The 19,187-nt window shown below is 55.9% G+C and overlaps 2 protein-coding genes and 1 long non-coding RNA gene across 3 annotated transcripts; 1 reads left to right on the top strand and 2 right to left on the bottom strand.

The window, feature by feature from the left end:
• Positions 1–1,752: 1,752 nt before the first annotated feature.
• On the bottom strand, positions 1,753–6,601 carry LOC123646248. Its single transcript, XM_045563017.1, has 2 exons — positions 4,270–6,601; positions 1,753–3,204 (listed from the first exon to the last, which is right to left on the bottom strand). Exons 1-2 carry the CDS (start codon positions 4,742–4,744, stop codon positions 3,026–3,028), a joined length of 654 nt encoding a protein of 217 aa, XP_045418973.1. The 5' UTR covers positions 4,745–6,601; the 3' UTR covers positions 1,753–3,025.
• On the top strand, positions 6,489–11,171 carry LOC123645641 (ficolin-1-like). Its single transcript, XM_045562096.1, has 6 exons — positions 6,489–6,570; positions 7,948–8,031; positions 8,214–8,341; positions 8,778–8,911; positions 9,723–9,859; positions 10,924–11,171. The coding sequence occupies exons 1-6, from the start codon at positions 6,489–6,491 to the stop codon at positions 11,169–11,171; spliced, it is 813 nt and encodes a 270-aa protein (XP_045418052.1).
• A 5,223-nt stretch (positions 11,172–16,394) lies between these two features.
• Positions 16,395–18,999, bottom strand: LOC123645988. The gene is made up of 2 exons (XR_006737753.1): positions 17,752–18,999; positions 16,395–16,542 (listed from the first exon to the last, which is right to left on the bottom strand). It is a non-coding gene; the product is annotated as an uncharacterized LOC123645988 (long non-coding RNA).
• Between the last annotated feature and the right edge of the window lie 188 nt (positions 19,000–19,187).

The raw sequence follows: 19,187 nt of genomic DNA, 5'->3' as shown, positions 1-19,187 counted from the left end.
CAGGGCTGCGAGTGTGCACGTGTGAGCCTGCAGACCCGGCCGCCCGCCCACAGCTGTCTCCTGTGACCAGGACCAGGGACGCTGGAGGGTGGAAGGAGCCTCAGGGCCGGCGTCCTCCCCTCTGCTGTGGCGGAGAACCTGCTGCACAGAGGGGCTGTTCGGGGACCAGGGAAGCAGAGGAGCAGGTATTTATGTGCAATAAACATTTAATTCCACCCAGGGCTTCTCCTGTAGCATCGCGTATCTGAGATTAGTTTTATACATTCTACCCACATCACAATACCCTTCAGCAAGGTTAATCCTGTCCTAATGCGAGTTTAAAAATTAAATCCACTTCGACGAACAAATGTCCTGGGCGGCCTCATCCCGTTCTTTTATGCAGAGTAAATATGTTTGCGCAGCGGCTCAGGGCACAGACTCCGATCGGGTAACACCCGTGTCCAACACGGCCCCCGGCCCCCGGCCCATGCATTATATATGACGGGTCCCATCCTGCCTCGCCACTGCGCTGGCAAGCAGGCAGCGGCCTGTCAGTGTGTTTAAATCAGGAGTAAAACAGATTGTGTACCAGCTCCCGAGAACAAAAAGCAGTGGAATCATTTTGATTTTAAGAACAGCTGGTTTAACTTAGGTGAGAACATCCTCCTGGATCTTTCTTGTCTACTCAAGAATATATATATATATATAAAACTTAAAATATATATATATGTAAGTAAGCAAGAGCCACAGAAAAACACCTTGCACCCCCCAATCTACCTCCTTCCCCGGTTCCCCTGAGTTTCCAGAGGGTGACAATGACCTGTCCCCTACGCAGAGCTGAAGGGGGCACCGTGCGGCTTGTTCTCCCCACAGTGTTCCAGGGCTCGTAGTCTCCATTAAGACATTAAAACAGAACTCGGCAGACAGGCTCCTGCAGGGACTGCTGTCCTCGTTCACGTCTTCAGCGAGCGTCTCTGCAAGCACTTCCAGTCCCGGGGACGCTGGGGCGTTCTAACGGGGATTATCTGCCTCCTGAGGTATAAATTCCAATTTACTCTGACACAAACTATTACCCTGCAAACACTGGTCATCTGTCTTCAGGTGCCTGGCAGATATCCGGTGCCGGCATTATTATCTCTGGGAAATTAAAACGGGCCGCAGGGTGAGGGATGCTTCCTGCCCGAGCCCCAGGAACCTCTGCCCGGAGGTCGGGCTGACCTGGGCAGCGCCAGGTTGGCGTTCTCCTCCTGGGGCTGGCAGTGCCAGCGCCTCGCTCTCAACCCCCGCCCCTCACTAGGGCTGCCGAGCGCCTTGTTCCACAGCTGCCTGCAAGGGGCCCTATAGGGGCTGGTGCTCTGCAGCCCAGGGGTCCCGGCAGGGAGGAGGTGGCGAGCGGGGAGCAGGCAAGACAAGAAAAAGGAAGCAGGGAGCAGCGGGTAGGGCCCTGTCCCACCCTGAAATACCAGGAAGAGAAGTCACCCCGTCATGGTCTTCAGCATCAGCCCTCCCCCTGTGTCCAAGGACCCCGGGCCGGGTCCCTGGGTGTCGGGGACGCCCAGCAGCACCGTCTTCCCAGAATAGTGCTATTAAGACGTAATTCACATCCCATACAATTCCCTATTTAAAGGGCACAATTCCGTGGTTTTTAGCATATTCACAGAACTGTGCAGCCGTCACCATATTCTAGTTTTAGAACAGTGTCATCACCTAGAGAAAGCCTGTCGCTTGGCTGTCATCCCTCAGTCCCCCTGCCCCAGGCCACTGGCAACTTTCTGTGTCTGTGGATTCGCCCATTCTGGACACGTCACATAAACGGAGTCAAGACCGTGTGGTCTGCCCTCTTGGGCTTAGCGTGCCTTGAAGGGCCATCCGCATGGTGGCATGAGTCAAGCTCCACCCCTCCTACGGCCGACGGGACACCACCGACGGGTGGGCTACGTCTTGTTCATCCCTTCGTTACCGGGGGGCCTAGCGTTGCTGCCGCCTTTGGTTATTATGACTGATGCCGCGGCGAGCACGCACGTGCAGGTGTTTGTGTGGGGGTGTGTTTTTGCTTCTCTTGGGAACACACCGGGGAGGGCCACTGCGGGCCTGTGGTGACCCACGTGCGAGGAGCTGCCGGCCGGGTCCCATCTCACCCACCTGCTGAGCGCACTTCTGCTGTGCACAAGCACTGGGACAACCCCCCATGGGCAAGTGTGGCTTTCCCTGGACCCAATTCCCACGCAAGTTAGGACACTTTGCCCCAAATAAAACCCTGACACGAGAGCTGGGGGCCTGTTCCACGAGAGCTGAGTAACATCGCTCTAACCAGAAGGCTCCCAAGACACCACACTCTCGGACGGGAAGACCTAGTGTTACAAACATGTCAAGTGTCTGCCAATTAACCCATAAACAGTGCAATCCCAACCAAAAACAAGGACTTCAAAAGTGAGCCAAGGTTTCAGGTCCACAGATAGCTATATCAGCTTAGATAAGAAGAGTTAAGACGGTGGGCTTGTCCTGTGAGACGGTAAGACGTCCTGCAAAGATGCAGAAACACACACCAGGCGATATTGTCACAGACAGCAGGGCCAGAGCCGAGCGCTCAGGCATCCGGCTGGCATTGACCCCCGTGGGACGTTCAGACCCCACGAAGGTGGCGCCACAGAACACATATTTTGGTAGATGGCTGCTCGCTAGACAGAAGGCATTGATGAACTCAAAAACCGTAAGGGCTAAGTCAGTGGAGAGAGAGCTGGTCGGATGGAAGAAGATCCTTGCAAGTCTTAAGCCAACAAATGATCCATATCTCGAGTTCAAGGCGTACACCGTGAGAGGCAGCAGCCCTACGAGAAAAAAAATGGGCAAAAGCTATGAAGGAACAGTTTATATGAGAGAAAGTTACACCGGTAGCCTTGAAGCTAAGGAGTCTGGGCAAGAGGTTCAAAGTCACCAGCAGTGTTTGGAAAGCCAAGAGTTCAGCGTCAGTAGGGAGGCATAGAATCCCGCACAGCCCCCCACGGGGGCCAAGCCGTTCCAAACAGTCCAGCTTCACTTGGCCAAATTAAGATGCATTTGACCCAGAAATCCCAGTCTCGGTGTGAGCCAGGGGACTCTGGCACAGGCCCTTGGGGGGCTTCACTGCAGCGTGGGCAGTGGTGAGGGTGGGCCAGAGCCCCCTGGGTTGCCAGACCGGGCAGGTGGACAGGGAAAGGCAGTGGATGTGTCCAGGGATGGGCTTGCCTGCAGAACACAAGGGACGAAATTAGACACGCCACGGTGAAGCTGACAAAAGCCACACACACACACTGCTGGTGCCAGGGAAGTGGGATTCGGGAGGAGGTGCAACAAATGCCCCATCTACCTAAGTTAAAATACACAAGCTCATTTTGCAAGAACATGGTTAAAATATAAAGATGCCCACGGAACACATTAAAATGGGTGCTTAGGCGTGGAGAGGGGTGGGGAGGGAGCGTGGGGGCGGGAGGGAGAGAGAGGAGTCAGTGAGGACAGGATGGCAGGTGAGGGGCCCACCCCAGTCCTGGGGCTTCCAGGCGGATTTTCCACCTCTGGAGTGTGTGCTGGTGTTTGTGGAGCCCTGAGCATTCTCGGAGCATCCTGGGAGCATCCTCACACCCTGCACCCTGCTTTCTTCACCAGCATCCCCACCACAGCTCCCGGGGCACCAAGTCCACCACTCTTCCCTGGAGGCCCCGAAAGAGGACTGGGTCCCATCTGGGCGCTCCCTTGCTGGAGGGCCACGGCCGCCCGGCTGGGAGACCGAGCAAAGGGAGGAAGGCCAAGGAAACCGGTGTTGGACTGGGCGGGATCCACCCACACCTGACTCTACGTGGGGGATTTCAAAGGCTCAGCTGCACTCGTGTTTCCCCCAAGGGGCCTTTGGGTTAAGGGACAGCCCCTGACATCCCCGGAGACGTCAGTCGTAGCTGGGAAGGTCAGGTCCCAGCTCTTCTGAGCACGATGGGCTGGAATGTCCAAGTCACAAGGAATCCAGAGCCAGCAGCCCCGTCCCTGGGGACAGGCCTTGCTCAAAGACAGGCCCCTGCCCACACCGGACGGCCGACTCCACAGGCCAACGGACCGCCCGGAGTGGCTCCCCAGGTCGTGCCCACCCTTGGAACACTCCCGGGGGGGTGGCCTCAGCCTCCTTCCAGCCAGCCAGGCCCTCTCCACAGTGCCCACAAAGCCCTGTCCCCTGGTGGATGCTGAGTGAGGCCTGAGCAGGGTCCACCCTGGGCAGCACGGCACCACTGTCCCCCTCTCTCAGTACCTGTCTCCTGCTTGTACCTGCCGTCATCCACGCAGCCTGCAGGGAGGTGGCCCAAGGTCCACGTCCTGAATCAGCAGAACCGGGTCTGGGGGCGCCCAGGCCCTGCTCCTCACCCAGGGCTGCTGCTGCCAGGTGAGGCCCAGGGGCCTGGGCCAGAGGGGGGACCAGGGCTCCCTGAGGGTGACACCAGGAGGTGGGGGTGGGGGGCCCAGGGCTAGAAGGACCCTGATGGAGCGAGGTGGTGGAGCTCAGGCTGCAGCCACTCCGTGACCTGAGGGTCCTGCGGGAGGTTGGGGTGGAAGGTGCTCCGGCTCGCCCCTCCGCTCCTGTCCTGGAGCCAGCGCACAGCAGACCGGGCCGTCCTCTCTGGCGCAGGGACGAGGAGGTGGCAGCGTTGCAGCTGAGGCTGGAGCGGGCCAGGAAGCCCACAGGGAGGAAGTAGGGGTGGCGCGTCGGAGGCTGGAGAGGGAGCCCAGGGTGGACATTGCTCATTCATCCTACTCCCAGGTGCAGCCCCTGTGGATCCCACCCCCAAATCCGTGCCCTGGCAGGCTCTGGACCCCAACCTTTGACCTTTACCACTGCAAGATTATGAAAGCAACTGCCCAACTTTTCAGCTGTCATTGGGGATTAGCAAATCACTGTGGCAAAAGAGGCCCCAAATACTGGTTTCACTTCTGCGAGGTCTCCGTCCTTCCTTTGCTGCAGGGTGATCCTGCCCTGCATCGCTGGCTGGACCACGCCTTCAAGCAAATCTCTTCTTTAATGTTCTCTGTGCTTGTCCCCAGTAGGAGGCGGGGCCCCAGATACCTGAACTACCACTGCCAGAAGTCAAATGACTCTCACTGATCCAACTTTAAGATACTTTAACTTGTCAGAATCTTGCATTCTTTTATATTCTTAGGCGCTCATACTCTTGGAACATTGACTGGATATCTGGCTGCATTGTTGACATTGAACCTGAAATAATCCCATTGACAACACAAAGAAAAGTAAGTCCCCTCACACCTAGGGGGCTGCTGGCAGGTGGAGTGGAGGGACACAGGCCTGCTGGCTCGCTCCCTGTCCTAACTCAACCCTAGGTGACTCTCGCTCCTGAACTGGCTCTTCTCCGAGAAAGGAGGTTGTACTGCTGATGTCCAGACCTGTCCCGCCTGGTGCCTAGCTCAGGGACACTAAATGGCATCTGAGTCAGTGAAACCTACCCCCCCCTTGCCCCACCAATAGGCTGAAGCCACCCACAGAAGTATGCAAAGTCTAGTGTGGCAGTCCACAGAGGCTGGACACAAAGTCCTATGTGCCCTGAGCCGTCCCCTGCTTTGCTAAGCCCCTTGTCCGGCCATCAGTCCACTTCTCTCCCACTTGGGTTGGAAGCCCCAGCTACACACGCTGGGCCAGAGACACGGCAAACCAGTAACAGCTCCTCTCTGCTCGTCCCCTCCCGTGACCTTCCAGCTCTTCGTAGTGCCTGTTCCTCCATGTCCTCTGAAGCCCTTCTTGCCCACATGGTGTCCAGGCTGAGTGCGATTCACTGCACAAGATGCGGAATACGGCCTCAAAGATTTGGGGGGACAAGAAGTATCTTTACCATCAGGTGTAAGGAACAAGAACAACCCCAGTGATCCACAGGGTTCCAGACAGGGGATTCCAACGTCCGGCTCTTACTAGCCATGAGACTTCAATTTCTCCACCTGTAGTTGTCAGATAATTTGCTCTGCTCATTGGGGCTGGTGTGAGGATCATAAGGTGTCAGCAGCAATTGGGATACAAGAGGTGCTTAGCACTTTCTTCTCTCCCTTCCTGTTGACTGCCCAAGGACCATCTCAAACTCTGAATTTTCTGGAAATCAGATAAGGCAGGAAACCTTCTTCCGCAAAACCTTCCTTATCTCAGGGTATTGCTTGGGTGTAGCTGGGAATGAGAAGGGGGCTTGGCGGATGGGCTTTCCTTAAGCCACGAACCAGGCAGACTCTTGCCGGAGGGCTTGGGAGCTCTCTGGACTAGGAACAGGGTGTCTCTGTAGGGAAGCGAGCCCAGCTACGCAGGCGGCTTGCGGGGGCCTAGCTGGAAGGGAACATCTGCCTGTTGGTGCAACTGAACAACCTGTAGGAAGTGCGTGTCCCCAAGGGAACTGAGAAACCGCAGCCGTAACTAGGGCTGGCTTCCCCTGCCCTATGAGAGCTGGGAGCCTCTCTGCAGTCACAGCCCAGAGGGCAGGGAGCAGAGCAGAGTCGCCATGGCCCCAGGGGTCACAGTCCTGGTTGTCCTCTTCCTGCACGTCAAGGACCTGCCTGCCTGGGCTGCCGACACCTGTCCAGGTGAGACGAACACAGGTTCCCTGGTCTGTGAAAGCTGGTGACAACCCACTTAGTAACCGCCTCGGGTGTCCCGGGCAAAGCCCCCAGCACAGGACGTCTCAGGAACACGCACAGCAGCTCAGCCGCCCTCAGGCAGGGGGAGGGAGGCTCAGAAGAGCTGGGTCTTGGCGGGAGAGGAGATGGGGTTGCACTTTGAGTCCGTCTGCCCCTGAACCCCGGGATTTGCCCCGGGAACCCACAGACAGTTCCGGACTCTGTCACTCAGAAGGAAGAAAATACCGTTGACTTTTTCCATTTTCTTAAGGGCTTATTCTAGAGGCACTCTGAGATTTTCTAATCCAGTGGCCGCCGCACAGATGTTGGAAATGCGGGTCTCTGGCCGTGTCCCCAGAAAGCCTGACACGGGCAGGGGCCGAAAGGCAGTGACGGCTCCTCGCAGACGCCGCAGCGGCTGGCTCTGCGGACGCGGCGAGAGTGCTCCTGAGGACAGCTGGCCGCCCCGCGCGGGACTTATTTATGGGGGAAACATAAATAGTAAATTGCAGCCCGCTCTGGTGATCGAGGACCAGAGCACAGGAGGAAACATACCCCAGCGGCAGCTGCCGTGTCTCCCCGGGAGAGCACGGCCTAATTCTGTGGTTCCCAAGCTCTCCCTCGGGGGGACGTGTTAATTTTGTCACCCACAAAATTTAAAATGTACTTTTCAAAGAAGGAAACAATCTCTGTCCGGTCCCAGCAGTGCCACAGCTCGCTCTGTGTCCCTGGACCAGAAACGTCCTCTCTCCAGGTGACCCAGAAGACTCCTCGGCAGCCCAGTAACTCCACGATCATGTCCAAGGTCGGGCAGTGAAAATACTCATGTGAACCCAAATTCCCTGAGTTTCCGAGAAATATTTATTGTCGCTGTTTATTGAAACCACCCACTGTTAATGAAGCTCTTCCTAAAGGTCTTGAATTCTATAAGATTTTTGAAATTTTGTTCTATAATCCAATCCTTGCCATAGCCCTGTCATCAGCCCCACATGTCGCTGAGAGCACAGAGAGGGCAGGTGACGTGCCAGGACACACAGCACGGAGGAGGGGTCACCCTCAGGCAGGGTGGCCTCCAAGGCCAGGGCTCTGCCCCACATGTCTTCCCCGGGGGGAGGACAGACCAAGTCCCCACCACGCTGGGAAACCCGCACTCCCAGGCCCAGCCTGCAGCTGAGGCAGGTGGCTCTGGCTGCAGCCACCTGTCCAGACCCGATGTCACCAAGGGGGCCGGTGTCCCCGGTGGGGGTGGCTTCCCTGCAGGTCTGAGGGCCGTCAGCCCAGGGCGCTGGCGCTGACCCGGCACTCGTGTTTCCCTGCAGAGGTGAAGCTGTGTCCATGTCGCAGAGCACGGGCAGGGGCCTGCAGTCGGGCAGGTAGATGGTGTGCCAGCCACTCAGGAGGTGGCCCTGGCTAAGCAGCTCCCGACAGGTCCGCGGGCCTGGGGGGAAGCGGGGATGGACGCGGGCCCGGAGCCCTGGGCAGGGCAGGGGAGGGGGAGGCAGGCCCAGGGGGGAGAAGCAGGGGGATGGGGTCTGCAGGGAGGGTGGACGTGGAGGCCAGGACAGAGACAGGGCCCCAGCCCCCCCGCGTCCATCCCCGCTTCCCCCCAGGCCCGCGGACCTGTCGGGAGCTGCTCAGCCAGGGCCACCTCCTGAGTGGCTGGCACACCATCTACCTGCCCGACTGCAGGCCCCTGCCCGTGCTCTGCGACATGGACACAGACGGAGGGGGCTGGACCGTGAGTGTGGTCTGAGGGTCCCTGCGCTCAGGGGGCAGCCTGGGAATTCTGGAGACCGGGCTGTATGCCTGGCGGGAGAACACTCTGGAATTCTCTAGTCCCCTCCGAGTCTCAGGGAGACCCCCCTTCCCTGAGGATGAGGAGAATCAGAATGAGGAGGAGGTGACCTGGGGGTAAAAGTCCAGGCTGCAGGGTGAGGCTGGGGGAGGGGAGCCTCTGGCCTCCTGCTGTGTGGCGTTGCCCTTGTTGCCTGCCCTCTCTGAGCCTCCATTTCCTCCTTCCTCACGTGGGCTCTGAGATGAGACCGGGTGGGTGTGCTTGTGGCGCCGGCCTGCAGTGCTCTGCGAACTGTCAATTCCTGCTCCCGGGGAGGCCGGGGCCCCCTGTGCTGGGGACGTCGGCCTGGCCTCCTGTGTCCCGTCCCGCCTCTGTGCAGGTTTTCCAGCGGAGGGTGGACGGCTCCGTGGACTTCCATCGGGACTGGGCCTCGTACAAGCGGGGCTTCGGCAGTCAGCTGGGGGAGTTCTGGCTGGGGAACGACAACATCCACAGCCTGACCGCCCAGGGTAGGCCGGGCTGGGACTCGGGTGGGCCTGGGCCTGGACGCAGCTGCCCTGTCCCTGAGACCGGGCCATCTGGAACGTAGGATTGTCCTCTGTGCCTGCAGGGGGTCAGACTCTGAGCACACAGGGTCACACTGTTCCATCCTAGGACACGCATTCCCTGCTGTGGGCCCTGCGGGCTGGGATCAGAGGGTGTTCGAGCTTTGGGGTGAAGGCCTCTGCCAGGCTTGGTGCCACCTGTACCTTAGAGGCTGAGAGTGGGATCGAGAGAGACCTCCCCCCGTCTCCCACGGGTGGTCTGTCTTTGAAGCTGGCGCCATAGTTCCAGGGAAGCCCCTCCCTTGCCTTTTCTGCTCCGGCTCTGACAGGCCCCCAAACAGCCACACTCGCCTGAGTGAGAGGTCCTCCCCCACCCTCTGGTGCGTGGCAATTAGCCTCCCCCCGCCCCGCCCCGTCCCCCTGCCCCGTGGCAAGATGGGAGCCTCCACGCAGGTGCCGCAGTTTTGCGAAAGACGCTGCATTTCAGCTTCTCACCTGGCTGTGCTGGGGGCCTGCGCCGCCTGCCGGAGAGCTGGCACCTCGGGAGTGCCGCAGATGGGCGCCAACGGCGGATGTTCAGGCCTGGCTTACGAAGTTGCAGGGAAGGTGGAGAAGTGGGGGCCATCCCCGAGCTTCTCACGTCGGCAGGGTGTTCCCACATTCCCAGTTCATTTTTCCTGGATGCCCAGCTCGGACATCCCTTAAGAATTCACCCGACTTCGCCTCTGGTTCCTGGTGACAGAAGACCACCAGGCTGTTACCTTAAAATCTTTGTCCAGCAAGAACCTCGAGCTCCGTGTGGACCTTGTGGACTTCGAGGGCACCCGCCACTCTGCCAAGTACGGCTCGTTCCAGGTGGCGGGCGAGGCGGACAAGTACAAGCTGGCCCTGGGCACATTTGTCGAGGGCAACGCAGGTGCATGTCTGCGCTGGCCCGTGTGGCCTGGGCTGCAGAGCGGGGTCTGGGCAGCAGGGACAACCTGGCTCTGTGTCCCCCGGCGACCATGGGCTGGAGACCTCGCCTATTCGAGCCTGGTCTCTCCAGCCGCCATGCAGACCTAACGCCTGTGTCTCGGCAGCGTGGGATCACAGGGCACAGCTGGTTAATACACTACAGCTGTGTCTGCCCCACGTGTGCTGGGTGGGGCCTGAGACACTGACCGTCATCAAAGCTGGAAGAGGGTGGTCATTTCCCACAGGGCCTGAGAGCCCCGCTTCCCAAACTGTGTTCTGTGGAACACCAGCCCCGTGGGACATCCTTTACTGAAAAGGACTCAGGCCACAGGATTTGGGGAGGCATTTCCGACAGAGCATCCACCTGGGGAATTCCCAAAGCACATTCGCTCATTAAAGTCTCTGAGAACGGCCTCAGCGCGAGCCTGTTTACTGTGTTGTGCCCAGAGCTGCACAGAGCAAGGGGCTCCCCGGGGAAACGTCAGTGACGAGGGCCTTGCAGTTTGTACACCCCTGTTGTATGCATGATCCCCTGCGAGACCTCTGGGCAGGGAAGCAGAGCAGGCGGCAGCACCCCATTGCGTGGGTGGCACAGCAAGGCTCGGGTGACGCTGCTCACCTGGGGATGCAGAGCTGAGCTGCAGGCTCAGGGCACAGCAGCGGGCACGATGAGCCACGGAGGAGGCTGGCTGTACCCGCCCAGGGACCACCAGGGCAGAGGCAAGGTGCAGGCTGGAGGGTGGGGGGCGCTTCAGGGGAGAGAGTGGTCCCAACAGTTCTGGGGAACCCTGGAGGGAGGAAGGAGAAAAGGGTTGCGGGGATGAATTCCCAGACCAGGTGGGGAGAGATTACTTTTCACTCTCCTGCAGCCCCAAGCCTGGGCAGGTCGTGGATGCACCTGGCCCGCAGCTGACTCAGCTTTGCGGGGAAGCTGGCACCAGCTAGAGGCAGCCCCAGGGCCAGGGGATGGCCTCAGGATGCCTGGGCTGCTCTAACAGCCACAAACCCCACATTTTCTCTGAGCAGGTGACTCTCTGACATTCCACAACAACAATTTCTTCTCCACCAAACACAAGGACAACGACCTGAGCTCTTCCAGCTGCTCTGTGCTGTACCAGGGGGCCTGGTGGTACTCCGAATGCCACAAGTCTAACCTGAACGGTCACTACCTCCGGGGGCCGCACGAGAGCTATGCCAGTGGCATCAACTGGAAGATGGGCAGAGGCTACAACTACAGCTACAAGGTGTCGGAGATGAAGGTGCGGCTCACCTAGCCCACTGGGGCCTCGTCCACGGGCACCTGCTGGGGGAGCCACACCCGCAGACACGGTGGCATCAGACGTCCCCCTGTGTCCCCAGCAGGAACATGCTCATGCAGTGCTCCGTGGCTGGTCCTTTGCCCCTGCCCTGTAAACCCAACACACACGCCCCACAGCCTCACCAAAGAAAGAACTACACTCCTAAAAAATGTTTGCTTTCTGACAAGTTTTTCCAGATTAAATTTGTGTTTCCTGTGTACACTGGTTCTGAGCATTTTCCCACACCTGCTAAACAGCGTCACCCGGAGTCAGGACGGCCACTTAGCAGATCGCATGGCTGATGGCCAAAGAGACTGGGTGGCTTTTACATGGACTTTCAACCTCCCTTACTTGATGTGGGGTGACCCCCCCCCACTCCCAAGTCTCCAGTGGCCCCTCGTGACTCACAGCAGTTGACACGTCTTCAGGAAGGTTGCTTTGGCCTCGAAAACGCTCATAAACCCGGGGGAAGTTACGAAGTGGCCTTTTGTCTGGCCGCGGTGGCAGAGGTGGTGCTCTGGGCGCTGCCCACAGCAAAGAGACAAAACACCCGACGGCAGTGCCGGAGGAGGAGGGAGCGCATGGGACAGCTGGCTCCCACGGAGAAGGACGGAAGGGTCTTCCCCACTCACGAAGCCCTGGGCTCGGGGAGCTGCAGGCCTCCTCGCGGGAGCAGCACCAGCCTTCCGGGAGGCAAGGGAGGCGAGAGTCCCCCATCTCGCAGCAGGGGCGGGGTTTTCTCGGGACGCAAGAGGCACCAGGCACAAAGGGAACGTTGATGGGTGTGACCACGTTCAAGCCGAGAACCCCTGCTACCAAAGGACACTTTGAGCAAATACAACGGAAGTCACAGGGGGCAGAGTCGCTGTGCAAATGTGTACCTTTAGTTTTCTACTGTTGCTACAGCTAGTCACCACAAATGCAGTGGTTTAAAACAACAGGAAGTTGTTCCCTCGCAGCTCTGTGGGTTAGGAGTCCGCCAGAGGTCTTACTGGGTTGGAAGCGGGATATCTGCAGGGTTGGGTCCTTCCGGTGGCTCTAGGGAAGAAGCCGTGTCCTTGGCAGCTTCCCCGGGCTCTGGCCCTCCTTGGCTGGGCCCCTCCTCCAGCGGCACAGGCAGCTGCGCCACGGCTCTCCCTCTGGGCACAGCCAGGGACAGTTCTCCACGTTCACCATCTACACGATCGGACTGGGCCTCCCCGGCTAGTGCGAGATGACCCGTCTCCAGGTCTACACCCTTAATCGCATCAGCACGGTCTCTTTGCCGTGGATGTGTTCATACGTCTCAGGGCCGGGAATCTTTGGTGGCGATGCAGGCACATATCTGAAAGAACTCCTGCAAAAAAAAAAAAAAGAAAAAAAAGCTTGAAATAAAAAACAATTTTGAGAAATGTCTAGAAATGATTAATATAATGAAAGCCATAGAATTATGACTTTTGTGTTAAGGAATCTGGACAGATTTGGTATTTCATACTCTTACAATGTTTAAAGAATTCGGCCTATTATAAAGAAAGTTTCATCAATCCAATCTAAAATATGTAATTAACTAATTGACTTAGTCTTATAATATGACAAGGAAATCTTAGTGCATTTATACACAGTATTGGAATATTTAAGAGACTTTGGGCCCGTTGAGTTTCTAAGTTTAATTATTAGATTTCTTAAAATTAATTAGTACTAAGAAAGCTTTGTTCATTAGACAACTGAAATACTTAAGAAGAAATCTGAATATATTCCACTTATAATTGCCATCTAAAATATCTGAAGGCGTTTAATGAACTCAATTTGTAGTATCCAAAAGCCCTTAAAACGTGACTATGAAGATTTGCAGATCTTATAAATAGAAAAACCAGATCCGCAAGCCAAACTTAAAATATTAAGGATAAACTAAGTTTTTTAATCTATAGCTTTCAGAAACTAAACATTAATTTGAAGAAGCAAAGCAAACCTACAAAAAGTCTTTTCTAATCAACCAATTTTTCCCCGAACTCACATCATCAAAACTCAGTGAGTCTTTGTAATCTGAGGGATGGAATGAAATGCGTGAAAAGACAGCAGAGCCTCTTCCTCTCCAGCCCCTGCTGTTCTTCCCAGCCGGCGTCTCCCAAGCCGGAGTGCAGGCACAGCCCCATCCAGCAACGCCTGGGCATTTGTGGCCTTCTACACAGTGTTGTTCTTGTTCCTTTTTCTTTCCTTGTTGGCCACCTTTTGTATTAGTCGAATATTTTTATTATCCCATCTTCCCTCTATTAGCTTATAACTTGTCCATTCCTTTCCTATTCTTTGTTGTTTATGTTTGAGTTTGCAACGTATTTCCTGGGCTTCCTACAGTTTAACATAAATTATTCCTCCTACCACTTTGCCAACAAAGACCTTAAACACCTTTAACGACATCGAACCCCTTCCTGCCTTTCGTGCCTTTGTCACTTATCCCAACCATACATTTGTTTCCAACCCTACGATCCTTATTCAGACGGTTTTTCTAATATTTGAGTTTACTTTGGTTCAGACCACTGTCACCTTGTGTTCTGCGGGGTGGCTGGGGGCCTGGGGGCATGCAGCAGGCTCAGCTGTCAGCTCTGCCCACATGATGTGCTGCCACGTGGTTTCCTGCCACGGGTCATCATCCGAATGGACAGGAAGGGCTCCCGGTATCACCCGCTGAGATCTGGGTTTCAAAGATCTGGGATGGGGCCTCTGAGGAGTCTCCCAGGCGGCTCTGATGGGCAGTCAGGCGTGGGGACCACTGAGGTGCAAGTTTCAGAGAGCCGGGCGGGCAGCTTGATGATCTCAGCGCAAGCAAACCAAAGCCAGAGACCCTCTGACTCATCAGAGCAAAACTCGCACGAAAGAAGACAGCAGTCCTGGAAGGGAAAAGAGAGCTGCTCAATCTGACGCATATAGGTTTCTGTCGGCATCCGCGCTCACACGGCCCGGAGAAGCAAGAGCTGTGCAGCGGGTGGTTGGCAGGGACAGGCGGGGACAACACCTGGCCGCTCGCAGTCCTGAGCTTGTTGGGCTTGGGAAACGCCGCTTAGCTACTGAGGTGCTGCACCTGGAGCCAGGCGTGCCTGGCGTGTGATGGTATGGGGCTTTTGGGGGGTTGTTTTTTGTTTTCTCAGATAAGCATTCTGCCCTTTCTGGCAATACTGGCACACGACCTTGGAATTACTGCCCTACAGTTCACTCGGCCCACTCGAAAGTCAGCTCTTCCGGAGAAGCAGAGCTGGATTTGACAAGAGGAAGACCTTCCGATGTCAGCAACGGTCCGGGCCAGGCTGGGCTGGTGGTGGCTGTCCAGGACGGCAGTGGGCTGGGCTGGTGGCTGTCCAGGGCGGCAGGGAGCCTCTGGCACCTGCGGGTCTGTCCGGAGCCGCGGAGGCAGCGACTCCGGTTCTGGACCACGGCAGCTGCACCTTGTCTTCCAGTTCTGAGGTTCAATGGTTTATATCTGGACCCCAGTTAAAGTCTCGAACACCCTCCTGTCGGGGAAGGCGCTGGACTCCAGTGGCCCCGTCTGCTGCCCTGGGACAGATGGACTGTTCCAGATTGTTCCCGTTCCTGCTTCCTGACGGGACTTGTGCCACATCTCAGGGTGGGTGTGTGGGGCTCCCGGCCTCCTGTGAAGCTCCAGGAATCAGATAACTGGCCGCCCCCCACCCATATGGCCTTAGGCTGATTAGTCACAGTGACAATGGAAACCAAACTGGGTAGCCCAAGTGCGGCCGCAGAACTGGGGAGGCGAGGCTGGCACGGAGCCCGGAGTGCGCTTTAGAACCGGCAGGAGGAAGTAGGTTTCTTCTCTTCTCTCCCGCACCCCTGCCCTCGCCTGGCCACCTCCCTGCGAGGCTCGGGAACAGCAGCTGTCGAAACAAACTCGGGGCCCAGCACAGCGAGAGTCCGTTTCTTGCCGCAGCCTAGCGTGGCACGGAGGGAGGGCTGCTCTGCAGGGACACCGGGAGCCGGGTCCCCTCGCTGCATGGCTCTGTGTCTTCTCTTCCCGAGACCCGTCTCCACGCATATGTGCTTCGTCGCGAATTGTCCCTGTACCTGCCGTCTTAGGGCGTCTGTCTGCCTTGAAGCTGCAGTTGGGCAGGAAGGAGCTTTGCTACAAGGCTGAATCATTTTTTTCAAAAGTACATTTCACTGGTCTTTGTTATTCAAGAGCTTTAAAAATCTCCCCTCTTACTGTTCAGGGTCTGTAAATGTTCAGGCACTCTCCAGCCCTTCCAGACCTGCAATGCCCAGAGTCTTCATTCCGCTTTATTCCTGCTTGCAGCCTGCTGAGTTCTTCCCTAAGCTCTTCTTTCTCTTGTACCGCCTTGCGGGGTGTCTAACCTCTGCGGAATGGTCTGGCCACAGTGTGGAGGCCGGGAGGAGAGAGAGGAAGGACAGGCTGCGAGGCTCTTGGAGCACGTGGGCCGTGGCTTCACGTGGCTTCACGTGGCTTCACGTGGCTACAGGGCAAACCGTGCTGAGCTGAAGGTGTTTACTGCCAGTTCTAAAGCAACCACCAAAAGAACAGCTTCCGACACAGTCAAGCCACACAAAGTGCGTTCTCAGACCACCATGGAATTAATTATTATAGAAATAAAAAAAAGAAAGAATTCTAGAAAATCTGCACAAAATCCCCAATATCTGGATACCAAATAACATTCTTCTAAATAACACATGGTACACAGAAGAGGTTACGGGAGAAGTTAGGAAGCATTTTGAATTGAATAGAACCAAAACTGCGAGAGATCAGAATTTGCGGTGCGATGCCCAGGAGGAAATCACAGCCCCTTGCCCCTGGCCCCGGATCCATCCCTCAGCTCCCACCGTGAGAAGGAAGGAACGAAAAGCAATTTAAATCCAAAGTGAGGCAGAGAGAGTGAATAATAATGAAAAGGAACAGAAAATAGATGGAGAAAATCAATATGACCAAAAGCTAATTCTTTGAGGTCAATAAAATTTATAAACCTCTCACCAGACTGAGAAAAAAATGAGAGAGAGAGAGAGAGAAGCACAAAATATCACGACCAGGAAGAGAGAGATGATGTCCCTGCATAATCTGCAGATATTGCAAGAACTAGAAGGGATATTCTGAGCTATTTTGCGATGATACATTCAGCAACAGAAACGAATAATTCCTTGAACCACCTCAGTCACAGACACACCTGAGCAACCCTAGACGTAGAAAATGAACTGAAATTGTCATTAAGGCTTTATTTTTATTATAAAAAAAACTTTATCAAGATAATCTGGTACTGATGTGACAGTAGACATATAAACCAACGGAGCAGAACGGACAGTCCACAAACGGTTTCCAGCCCCAGTGCCTTTGCCGGTGAGGTCTACCAAACATCTAAGGAAGAAATACAATAATAGCAATTCTTCCCACACTCTTCCTGAAAACCAAAAAGTTAGAACTACTGCCCCACTCATTCTGAGACCAGCGTTTCCCCAACAGCAAAACTAGAAAAAAATCATTGCAAGAAAAACATAACTGTAGACCAATACCGCCCATGAACGCAGATACGACAATTTCGGGCAAAATCTTAGCAAATCGAACCCAGCAACATATTAAAAGAATCTATCACGAGCAAGTGAGGTTTAGCCCCGAATGGAAGGTTTGTTTACCATTTGAAAATCAATGTCATTCTTCATCTTAGTAAACTAACAAAGGAAAATCATACGATCATCTCAAAAACAAACAAACAAAAAAAGCCCCAGAAACATATTTGATAATCTCCGTCCATTCTACATGTTTTGACAGGCTCTCAGCAAGTAAGGAATGGAAAGTAATCGTTCTATCGGCGAGTAACAAGCTACGGCATCTTGTTGTCTTTTATCATCGCTTTGATTATCTCATAGTTTTTGTGGGTCGGGTGTCCACATACAGTTTAACTGAGTCCCTGGCTGAGGGTCTCAAGGTGACCACCAAGGCCGTGGTCGCATGGGAGGTTCAGCTGGGGAGGGATCTTTCCTTCAGCTCACCCAGTTCATTGGCAGAATCCAATCCCTTGAGGCTGTAGGAGCGAGGAATTCCTTTCTTGAAGGTTGGTGGCTGGAGCCTGCCCTTAGTTCATAAAGCTGCCGGCAATTCCCCTCCCGCGGGCTTCCCCAGAGTGGCCACTTCCAGCAAGAGAAGAACCGCTGTCTTGTGCAAAGTAATCACATGCACTCTGTTGTTAGAAGCCAGCCACGGGCCTGTCTACACTCAGGGAGGGGATCGGGCCAGGCTGTGAGCAGCTCGGTGCAAAAAAATCAATTTGCACTGGGTTCCACCTCTCACTTGTGGTAATTTATCGCGGCGGCGATAGAAAACCAATACACCCTATCTGTTGATAAAGGGCTCGTGTTCAGAACATAGAAAGAACTCTTGACACTCAGTTAAAAGAAAGCAAACCATCTAATTTTTAAAATAGGTACACAATCTGAAACGATGCTTCTCTGAAGACGGCACATGGACGGCAATAAGCGCGTGGAAAGATGCCCAAGTCGTCACGAGGAACACGCAAACGACACCACGTGAGACTTCCCCGCCCCTGTGAAAATGGCCAAAAGGACCCACCGTTTCCAGTGTTGAGGAGGGCGAGGAGCATCCGGGGCTGTCTGGCGCTGCTGGAGGGAACGGCGCAGCCACGGCAGGAAACAGCTTTGCAACTCCGTGAACAACTGGACACGCGCCTCCCATGGGATCCGGTGCCTCCGCTCCTGCACGTGCTCCTGGGAGAAGTGAAAACACACATGCACATGGAGACTCGTGCACGAACATTCCACAGTACGGCCTGCCCTGGCCCCAGACCGGAAGCGACCTGAATGTCCGCAGCAAGCGAATGATGAACAGCTGTGGTCCGTCCATGGTGCGTCACGTGGCAGCGCAGCGGAAGTAGCTGGAGGCTGCGCTGTGGCGTGGGCGCACCTCCAAGCTGGGCCGCGGCGGGAGAGGCTCAACGACAGAGCGTACAGAGTATGTGCTTCTATGTAGATACAATCTTAGAAAAGGCAGGCTGATCTGTAGTGACGGGGAGATGGGATCTTGCCTGGGGACACAGAGTGGGGCTGGCTGGGAGGCTGGATTGCCAGGGGGCCCCAGGAAACGTCCAGGTGTGACAGATACGTCGACTGTCTTGGTTGTGGTGATGGCTTCCCAGGCGCATTTGTGAAAACCACTCAAGTGTACACTTCCAAGACGGGCACCTTATCACATGTCAAGGAGGCCCCCGTGGGCTCCCACGAAAGTAAACCGCTTCCCAGCCGCTCTCAGGGCCTCTCCTCTAGGACAAGGGGTGGTCTGCCCACCTGCCTGGCACGGCGCACCTGCCAGCGACCCGCATCCTCCCCACAGCACCTGGTCCCTGCCCAGGCAAGAGCCTAATGCACCCTCCGCACCTGCCACGGTCCTCGAGGGAGGGGGCCCTGGAGCCGCAGAGAGGGAAAGAATGAAGAACTGGACGTGGACTCGGTTTGGGGTTATCCGTGAGTAAGCCCCACCCCTCTCTGCTTCCCACCGCTTTCCTGGGTCAGGACGATGATGTAACCCGGATGGCGAGTCCCTTGGAGTCAAGGGCATGCCACCCACCAGACTGCAGGGCCGGAGAGGACACAGGGGCCCTCAGGCCAGGGTGCGGTCCGTCATCCCAGGGACCACAGGCCCCAAACGCTATACCAAGTGGCCGGCCCGTGCGAGTCCACAGAGGAGCCGTAAAACCGACTCTCGGTGCTGAGCCTGGAGCCACATCCTGCTGATTCCGAGCACACGTTCTGAATAAATTAGAGCAGAGTGCCGACAGCGTCATCACACCAGGCCTGCCCACTCCCGGTGCTTCTGTGGGGCTCAAAAACTAAAATATGTAAAAAGCACGTCAGAAAACAAAATTCAGGGGCCCCCACGGTGGAGGACAGGGCTGGGAACTCCTGGACACCCTCCCCTCCTCCCCATTCCCAGGCCTAGACAGGCCCTGGTGGTCAAGAGTCCCAGCCCCCAGCCAGCCCAGGGACCCCCGT

Source organism: Lemur catta, chromosome 10, assembly GCF_020740605.2.
Source record: "Lemur catta isolate mLemCat1 chromosome 10, mLemCat1.pri, whole genome shotgun sequence".
Taxonomy (NCBI): Eukaryota; Metazoa; Chordata; class Mammalia; order Primates; family Lemuridae; genus Lemur; species Lemur catta.
The sequence above is the reverse complement of the archived record's forward strand: the minus strand, read 5'-3'. Positions and strand labels throughout refer to the sequence as shown.

Coding starts and splice junctions, on each gene's coding strand:
- LOC123646248 (XM_045563017.1), bottom strand. CDS start 4,744: ATGAGCAATGTCCACCCTGGGCTCCCTCTCCAGCCTCCGACGCGCCAC. Junction 3,205..4,269: donor GGCTGCGTGGATGACGGCAG/GTACAAGCAGGA, acceptor TGTGTTCTGCAG/GCAAGCCCATCCCTGGACAC.
- LOC123645641 (XM_045562096.1), top strand. CDS start 6,489: ATGGCCCCAGGGGTCACAGTCCTGGTTGTCCTCTTCCTGCACGTCAAG. Junction 6,571..7,947: donor GGCTGCCGACACCTGTCCAG/GTGAGACGAACA, acceptor TCCATGTCGCAG/AGCACGGGCAGGGGCCTGCA. Junction 8,912..9,722: donor AGCCTGACCGCCCAGGGTAG/GCCGGGCTGGGA, acceptor ATCTTTGTCCAG/CAAGAACCTCGAGCTCCGTG.